The sequence below is a fragment of the Alternaria alternata genome (genome assembly GCF_001642055.1).
Source record: "Alternaria alternata strain SRC1lrK2f unplaced genomic scaffold CC77scaffold_52, whole genome shotgun sequence".
Lineage (NCBI taxonomy): Eukaryota > Fungi > Ascomycota > Dothideomycetes > Pleosporales > Pleosporaceae > Alternaria > Alternaria alternata.
In genome coordinates, this window is record NW_017306241.1 from 1 (window position 1) to 8911 (window position 8911).

The following is an 8911-nucleotide window of genomic DNA, read 5'->3' on the forward strand; positions in this document are numbered from 1 at the left end:
TGCTCGTGGCCTCCCCATGAAGCTGCCTGCAGTGCGTTACTGTACCTTCCACCCTGCGCGTTAACCTCAGCGCCCGCGTCGAGCAGCAGTCTTGTAACCGTGCTAAAGCCTAACAATGCGGCGTAGTAAAGCGGCATAGGTATGTTATCGTCGCTTTTTTCCAGATTTGGCTCCTCCCAAGGACGGTCTGGATCATGCAACCGGAGCCAGTTAAGATATGCAGGCTCTCCCCTGGTCAACAAACCCATAGTTAGTGGACTGACTTGTTCCATCTCGTCTCCTGTCTTTTGAAGATGGCTGCTCCAGAACTCTGCTGAGTACCTTGCAAGTGCAAACACCTGAAGTGTCTCTTCTTCTAATGGTTGCTGGAGCTGCATCAGGTACTTCAAAGAACCTCTCGTTATTGCACTCTGACATGCGGCCTCTTGCATGCTGTACTGCTTTGCTGACCCTTGTCTGATTCTGTCCGAAACGAGGTACTCCTGCACTGAGTAGTGTGCTAGAGCGATGATCTGTTGGGTAGACCCTAGCCTTCCGTCCTCTTCGTTCTTCGTAATAGTGACTAGACTAGAGCAGATGTCCAGCGCTTCTAGCGGGTCTACTAGCACTTCATCGCGGTTAAACGCTAGGTCGCGCGCAACATCGATAGCGACAACTTCAGCAACTTCTGTGACAGAAAGCGGCCGGGCAGAGAACGTTAGCCACTGTAGGATGCGCACCGCGTACACGCAGTCCTCTTTACTTATAGCGGTGAGGATGCGGTCGTATGTCTGGTCTAGCGTTTGCGGTAAAGTGGCGAGTGAATTGCGCAGCATCACTAGGTTGCGACACTTTGCCAACGTGTCCAGCTGGCATACAGCCCATCGAAACCTGCATGATTGTTAGCTTTGGCTTTGTAAAGAACTGGTTGAACACGTGCATCCCGTGAGCCCCTCGCATTAGTGCATCCTCGACCTCTTGGCTAATCGCAGCGTCCTTGGTCCATTTTGCCAAGCTCTTCTTGTCACGCAGCCTTTGTTGAACGTAACGCTGTATATCCTGATCCACTACGTCCCTCTGGAGACACACAGTGTCCTCTTCCCTAATGTAACTCTCCAAGCATGTCTCGATATCTCGCTCTTTCCGGCTAGTCATCAGCAGATGTAGGTTGTCGAGCTGCCATCTAGCCACCGTTTCGAGCATGTCCATCAGCTCTGAGCGCTGTGTACATTCATCAAGTGCGTCGAGAATGACGTAGACCTGGGTGAATTCTTGCATCGCCTGCCGTGTCACTTCTAGAAGCATATGCAATGGCGGCTGTCGTTTTCCGTTCTCGCAAGATGAGAACAACGCATCAACGCCCTTTAGTATCCCGACCGAACTTTGGAGGAGCTGGCATAGCAGCGAGCGCAGCATGAGCTCTGGGTCCTGCTTCTGTGTATCGTTGAAGTCGAAATAGAAGTACGTCATCACCATGCTAGTATCATCATGGCAGTACCGCAGCAGATGCTCGATAATGGTAGAGCTTAGGATCGTCTTTCCACATCCTGGGATCCCATACAGCCACAGTCGCGATGCTGCACGCTCTTTCCATCTTGTGAACTGCTCACCCTCTAGCAACCAGACTCCGGTCTCAGCCTGCCGCTGCTTATGCGCTTTGTGGTAGTTGGTAGACGGGTCGGGCGCCGAAAGCCAGCTGCGTATTTTCCCAATCCTCTCTTCTTGGTCTTGACTGCGGCCCTTATGTTTCAGAATAGCCGCGCTTCTCAGCCGTTCAAGGGCGTTGTCTTTGCCTTCGCCATAGATCAGCGGTAGGTGGACGCCAAATATGCCGAACAGACAATACGCTCCATCTTCTTCCTCTGTTGTCTGTCGATTCGCTGCCCACGAGAAACGCTTGGCAACGTCGAACTCGGACAAGTCGCTTCCGGACAGAGCCTCGATAGGTATGCCTGTAACCTCGTGTATAAGGTGCTGAAGCGACTCCTTGTCCCCTAGCCGCTCTCCCTCTTCAGAGAAGAACTCAACAGAGCGAGGAGCAAGAAGCTCCTGAAGCGTCCAGCCCCGCTTAAACCACCTGCTCTGCTTCAACGCCGACTTGCTATCGATTTCTGAAGTGTCGTTCGCGACGTCCGAAAGGAAGACATAACATCTTTTGGCATTCTGGTACCATCGGAACATGGAGTTGATCGCTCTCGACAATTCCGTGTTGTTTGCCTTGTCGATGCAGCAGGTGTCGACCCAGAAGTAGTCCAGACCATCCCGTTTAGCCTGTTGCGCGCAGAAGCGGATCTTCCGATATCCTTCCTTGTGTTGTGCGTTGACGTCTACTGCATTGTCTAGATCTTTCAGATCGGCAAATGTCACCTCCTGCCCCTCCTTCCAGGTGTGCGACAGGATCGCGTATGGGGGGATCTTGTCTCCGATCAGGTCCTCAGTCCACCCAAGTCTCCCATCGCCTGTAGTGTATAGCAGTCGCATCGTGCTGTGTGTTTGTCCGTGTGCGCGAGTGGTGGGAGGAAGTCTTGGAGCCTCGAAGCAGGCTGACGGAATCGACGGCGCACGGCGGCTGGCTCGCGTAGGGCGTGGAGATCGTAGCTATCGGGTCGCTTCGAATGCTAAGTAACGATTTGCTAAGGTAGAGGTGAGGTAGACTGTCTTGTTGGGGCAGGCTGCGTGTCCTACACCCAGGGCAGGAGGCGCAGCCCGCACGCGCCGTGACGTGAGGCTGGCGGGGCAAGGCTGACAACACATGATCGCGCGACAGCCACCGTGCTGCAAACAGAGAAGCAGTTATTACCTGAGGACGCGATCTAACACCTTAAAAAGTGTGAGTTATGGATCGTCATTTCCTGAAAGAGGATGTTACGACGTCTGTGTAGCGCGTGCTAGTTCGTGCAAGGACACACTCTGTGCCGCCAATCATCCTGGGGCTTAGAACGCAGCGCAGCGACAACAGCGTCAAAAACAACCCGGAACATCTCAAGCGACGCGTTTGTCTGACGCTAGCAAACAGCATCAACGCGGAAAACGAGATGCTATCGATGTGCAGCATGCTGTAAACCATGTTTACGCAACCTCCGCCTACCCAGTCGCGACTCCCCTATCCTCGAGCCTGCCACCCTTGATTATTCAATGCCAGCATGCTGCCTTGTCTATCTGAAGTCTGCGACATACACTGTTAGCTCCCCTGAGACGCGTCGAGCAATCATAAAGCCAATATGCTAAAAGGACGTACAGTAAGGCCTCTTGCCTCGGCTATGGCAACGTTCAATGAAAGACACAAGAACCGCGCGAATAGCCACCAAAGGCATAGCAATAGACACATTAGACGACGCCACAGCGGCGTCAAGACAACAAGAACCTTACAGCGGCACATACAATTATTGATCTTGAGAAGCACAGCAGAACAATCGGCTTTCCCCTGACGTACCAAGAGGCTCCGCTACGAGATCACGACAGCCGTCCTACTCAGGCTATCACAAGCTTGATCTCATGTCCTAATCCACTAACTTAGTACATCCGCGCCACTGGGGCCCTCCATGGCGCAGATGCAGTCTCAATCCCCACCACAGCTGCAACGGTCGACGTTGTCGCTAGCGTTACCGCTGGTTCCGGCTCTTCGATCACCCGCCTCGCCTTCGTCTTTGGTTCCGCTGCATCCTCTACCGCAGCACTTTTGCGCTTCCCACCGCGCTTCCCTTTGCCTCTCGACTTCTGAGCAGCGTCTTTCTCAGCACGCTTCTCTCGCGCTTCCACAAGCTCCTCGTAGCCCATCACCTTGGCTTTGCCTAGCACTAGCGACGTGGTCGATCGTCGCACCTTGGCTTCGCTGTTGACTGTCAGCAAGAACCAGATGTGTTTTTTGTGGAGGGCCCCCTCTGCAAGAGACAGCTGCGTGGCTTTGGCTAACTTGTGCAGGTGTCTCTGCAGGTTTCGTTTGCTTGTCTCGTCGAGAGCACCAGCGTCCTGCTCGATAATCAGATTTCGAAGCGACGCAAGGCCCTCTGCTGACACCGGTGTGACAGGTGTTTGTGGAACTTCGTTCTCGCGGCAAGCCTCAACATTCACCTCGTCGGCTCTCGGGATCGTCAGATCAGCCAGAGGTTTTGGCATGCTTCTAAGCACCCTGTCTGGGTTGAACGGAAACAGACCACTTGCAGCAAAGCCAGCTATGATGTTCTTAGAAGTGAAGGCCTTCTCCCTTGCAGGGCTATAGAGTGAAGTAAAGTGCTCTTTGCCGATGGTGTTAACGCCTCCCCGCTCTAGGCGCTCGACTTGCTCGCGATAGGCTGCCTTGAGAGGAGAAAACACAGCAACGTCGCAAGGCTGCAGCTTGTGAGAAGTGTGAGAGGGGAGACGGCAAAGGAGGATATTGTTCGCAAAGCAAAACTCCAGCACTTCCAGTGTTTCATGCGTTCCAAAGCCATCGCAGATCAGCACTCGCGGCTTACCTCTAGCTCGCTCCTTGGTCGCAGGGTCAAATATACGCTGGAGCCACTGCAGGCTAATGTAAGAGTCCGTGTATCCAGTGTCGGAGCACGCGTACTGCCACCCAGGGGTGGGGAAGGTGGTCCAGTTGCTCCGGTGTGTGGCAGCTGGCCAGATAATCATGGGATCTAGATACCTACCATCACCACTGATGCACTCGATCGCGGTGACTAATGTGCGTTTGACACGTGCACCTCTATAGTCTCGCATGTCATCCTTACCTACTAAGACTTTGACCGTACCTAGCATAGATAGCATAACGCCAGTCTCGTCCATGTTGTATACATTCTCCTTAGAGATGGCTGGGTCTTTCAGCACCCTTCCGATCACTTCAAACCAGTGTGTTATCTTCCAATAGGTGTTCTTCTCGTGACGGCTCCAGTCTAGCGCCTTGACTCTTCTCGCTTGTGTCTCTGGATGGCGTTTCTCAAAGCCCCGAGTCCAGTTCTTGCCAGGCGGCTTCAGCGGACGGTCGGTCTCGGATCGCTGGCCAGTGACGCAGAAAGCTAAGAAGCGTATGTACTTGATGCGCACAGGCTGGCCTAGATCAGACAACTGTAGGAGAAAACGGACGAGAGCGTCTTCCTCGTACGGAGCGAGGTACTGCTGGCTTTGGGCCTTTTCTTCGATCGAACGACGACCGCGCGCGCGATGGTGGAGGGTTGTATAAGGGACTCCGCTACGATCTGCACGAGCACGGTATGAGTCGGATAAGCTAGGAGGAACGGGTTGCGCTAGAGCACGGCTGGCCTTGTCCATCGTGGCGGACTTGTTCGCGATGGGAAAGGAAGGACGGGGAACGTCCAGGCAAACTCCAAACAGGGAACAGAGCAGCCTCATGTACAACCGCTGTGTACGCGCGTAGCCGTAGACGCTTCCAGAAAGCCAGCAGCATGCGCCGCATCTATTTAAGAGGCATACAAGACTGGGATAGCGCCGTATTCTTTACGATAAGTTACAGCAGGCGATGAGAACGCTAATGCAGGCCCATGAATGCTAAGCGATGTTAGCGTATCCCGCCAGCTCGGGCTCGTTTTCACAGATCTCCTGCTTTGCACTACGGAGCTGCCGGCATGCTCGCTCTTATATCAGAGCGATCTAACAAGCTAGGAAGTCAATCTTCCTACGCCGCACTCTCTGCGCGACCTACCGAGCGCTTCAGTGGTCCCTAAGGTCACTAATAGACAGGGGGGTATTGCTAACGAGTTGATTAACGACAGTAAAGAAACAATCAACAGCGCAGCTAACATAGCAGCGATTTATGTCGGACGCTAACGTGCTTAAAGAGCAACAGCCATACAATTATAGTAGACTAATAGCGGCTTTACAAGCCCGCAGATGGGAGGCGCCGAAGCTCCGAATCGCCAACCTGTCTCGCGACATAGTGTGTCTCCTCACTCAGGGATGCACCTTATCACTACAATCAGGGTTGCGCGACTACTGCTCGTATCTTCCTGCGGGAGAGGAGAAGAATGGGAAGACGCCGCGAGCATGTTGGGCAGAGCGTGTTTGCAGTTAAGTTTGCAATTTTGTTTGGATTAGATGTTGGCAGACTAGCTAAGTCAAAACTTGACGGGAGGTTGGGAAAGCTCGACTATTAAGGCATTCGGACAAAGCAATCTAATTACAAAAATGCCGAGAATGATTAGCAGTCTTTGTAGTAGTTGGCAGAACGTCTACTTGCAGGCGTGTCTGACCCAAACCCAACACATGCTATCCGAATCTGGCCTCTATTTATATTACTGTCGCTTCAGCATAAAGTCTCACGACTCCAATATCCACGCAAATTAGCTACCCACTGTGCTCTAGGCCTGACATTCGGCGTTCTGAATGGTATACTCTCCATCCCCCTCAACGATGCCGCAAGCATCGCTCCAGCCAATCTCAAAGTCATCGCTCTCTACGTTGTCCAGCTTTGCATCAGGAGCGCAGCTGGCGCCCGCGGAGTAGTAGCTAGTTTCCATTCTGGGCGCGGCGTTCCAATCGCAAGCGTCAGAAGCTACACTGTCTGGCCTGCGGCGGTGCTCTCGAGACGATAGATGTCTATGAGTTTTGCGCACATAGTAGTAGTATCGAGCATGCTTTCTGCTGTGGCGATGCTTGATGCGATTCCACCAACTTCCAGTCATACCCGAATCACCCGAAATGTTGCGGCTAGTCAAGTTTTGATCGCAACCATCAGACCCGTGTCGTTCTTCTTCTGTCGGAGCTTCACCCGTAGGAGTTGGAAGTGGAGTGTAGTACATGATCGAATCAGCCGTACTACTCGGATTCGTGGGTGTAGTGTTCCTGCTAGAGCCTGCACCGATCTGGACTGAGGCACAGTTCATGAAAGACTCGTGCTCTCGATTCAGCCAGATCCAAGCAAAGACAGCTGGCCCGCTTGGCATGTTCAGAGGAACCTTGAAGTGGAAGACCTGGGGATCATCCTCCTGCCGGTGGGGGCAGTTCCCATGGTACGAAGCTGCGACTTTCCAGGTCTGGCCTCTGTCCACGGAGAAGCCGATCTGACAGCTTCCGCCATAGTGCGTCGATCCTGGAGCATCAACGGTGTACGTGTGATCAGACAGCTGGAAGTATGCGTCCTGGCCTGGTTCCCATGTTACCTGCGGACGGCCTTCTTCTGTGTTCAGAAGATTGAGATGGCCACGACAGTCTCCAGGAGAGGGTAGTGTTGGCCTGCCGTCAGAATCACAGCATCCGATGGGAAAGTTGAGTTCGTTGTCCACCTGTGTTGTCAAGGGGTTTGCTTGCAGACTGCCACCTAGAGGAGGCGGATACCACAGCGACATGTGGGCTCGAGTCGCGACCGCCAACACTGCTAGGAAAACGTATATTGTATGCATGTTGTAGCGTAGTACGAATGCGATCAATGGCTCACAGAACCATGGAAAGGCCTTTTCTTCGACGAATTTAAGCTTGCTGAGCTGACGCAGATAGATGTCAGTGCAGGTGTTGTTTATTGAATGCAGTACTGAGAAATGGGTTGAAGTAAGCGCTAAGTGAGGCGTGCAGTAGAGGTCATAATACCGCCTGTCTATTGCTAAGCTTAGTCTAGTTTGGAATGTTCCGACAGAGGTTTTGAACTGTACACTGTAGAGTGTCATTCGAAAGTGGCGTACCAATGACAAGATGTATTCAAGACTATGTATGCGTCTGAATGCCGTAGTGATCCACCCATGGGCGATACTAAGAGTAGTTTGCCTACAAACCTAATAGCACAGATAAGTAACCGTGTGTATATCTGCTTCATACTGGGACTGTAGAAGCGACAGAAAATAGAGTGCCCAGTCGATCATACGCTTGTTTACAAAAGCCAACATGGTTTGGTCAGATGTCACTCTTCTAATTACTAGACATCAGTCCATGCTACACTTCTCTACTACAAAGAGATTAGTCTCTGCAAAATATTTCACATTGTAGAAGCAGCGCTTGCCATATAAATTATTATAGGAGCTGCAGATACGAAAGCAGAGTCATCTGGGCACACATCTATGAACTGCTACATGGCGACGCAATCTCCACACCTCGCTGTGCAGGCATCACAACATGATCGTGTGTTGACAGCCGCCACAGCTTGGTCCTGCTATCTCTACAGCTCGGACAAGCCAAGTTGGTCTCATACGAATCTGAGTTCAATCTAGCCCACCGGAGAATACAGGCTTGACAAAACACGTGGCCTTAGTTGTTAGCTAGTGCCTCTGCATACACTCCCATGCACTTGCAGCTTCCGCTTTGCACACGCCGCTTAACTGTCATCCCACGCTCACCCCTGTCTCGCTTAATGCAAGCCTTTCCTCAATCGCTCTAGCTCTGCCTAGCACGACCTCTCGCTGCTTGACTACGAAAACTGCTAGACTTGTTTCTTACAAGCATTAGTAAGCATCTTGCAGCGTACGGTACAGTTCTCTAAACACAAGTAGTCTTTACAGAAAACAGAAGATAAGTGTTAGATCTAACAATTAAAGCTCAGCTTTGATGTAGATAAAGCGATAGAAGAAGAATGCGCTATTGATACATCTTCCTCACAAGCCTCCGTATCGATAGTCCTGAGCTCTTCTTCCTTCGGTCGTGCTGTGGTGCAGGCCTCTCTCCCACTGTTGGAAGTTTCAACTGTCCTCCCTCCTCTCTACTAGCACTCGGAAAAGCGTCTATCTTCGCGGATAAGCCCATGCACCTCTCGCTCGACGCACCGAGCACACTCGTCAGCCCAGAAAGAGCTCTTGTGTACATCGCTCGAGCTTTGGCACTCTCTGCTCGCTTCGCATAGAGATCACCCATGTTCTGTAAGGTGTTGAGTGCTGGCAGGTACTGCTGGACGCGAACACTACCGAGTGCCTCATAGCCTCGCAGCGCCTGGTCATACATCTTCTCCGCCTCCCCCAGCCTGCCTTGGGCCGCGTAGAGAAGGCCTAGGTTGTTGACCGTGTCGAGTGTCGAC

At 52.3% G+C, this 8911-nt stretch overlaps 4 protein-coding genes across 4 annotated transcripts in view; all 4 read right to left on the reverse strand.

The window, feature by feature from the left end:
• Positions 1-432: 432 nt before the first annotated feature.
• Positions 433-2596, reverse strand: CC77DRAFT_724726 (HET-domain-containing protein). Its single transcript, XM_018532918.1, has one exon. It carries the CDS (start codon positions 2458-2460, stop codon positions 739-741), a length of 1722 nt encoding a protein of 573 aa, XP_018378641.1. The 5' UTR covers positions 2461-2596; the 3' UTR covers positions 433-738.
• A 1106-nt stretch (positions 2597-3702) lies between these two features.
• On the reverse strand, positions 3703-4095 carry CC77DRAFT_894405 (hypothetical protein; the record flags this gene model as incomplete). The annotated part of the gene is made up of 2 exons (XM_018533520.1): positions 3703-3811; positions 3893-4095. Coding segments are annotated over 2 exons (312 nt in total), but the record flags the coding sequence as incomplete, so codon positions are not given.
• Positions 4096-6284: 2189 nt separating this feature from the next.
• CC77DRAFT_899745 (hypothetical protein) lies at positions 6285-7295 on the reverse strand (the record flags this gene model as incomplete). Its single annotated transcript, XM_018533564.1, has 1 exon — positions 6285-7295. A coding segment is annotated over one exon (1011 nt), but the record flags the coding sequence as incomplete, so codon positions are not given.
• Positions 7296-8438: 1143 nt separating this feature from the next.
• CC77DRAFT_1026818 (FabD/lysophospholipase-like protein) overlaps positions 8439-8911 on the reverse strand; it is a 4451-nt gene continuing 3978 nt past the window's right edge. The window contains exon 6 of the mRNA XM_018526331.1: positions 8439-8847. Within this exon, the coding sequence (XP_018378644.1) occupies positions 8479-8847 (369 nt within the window). The 3' untranslated portion in view covers positions 8439-8478. The remainder of the gene's footprint in view (positions 8848-8911) is intronic.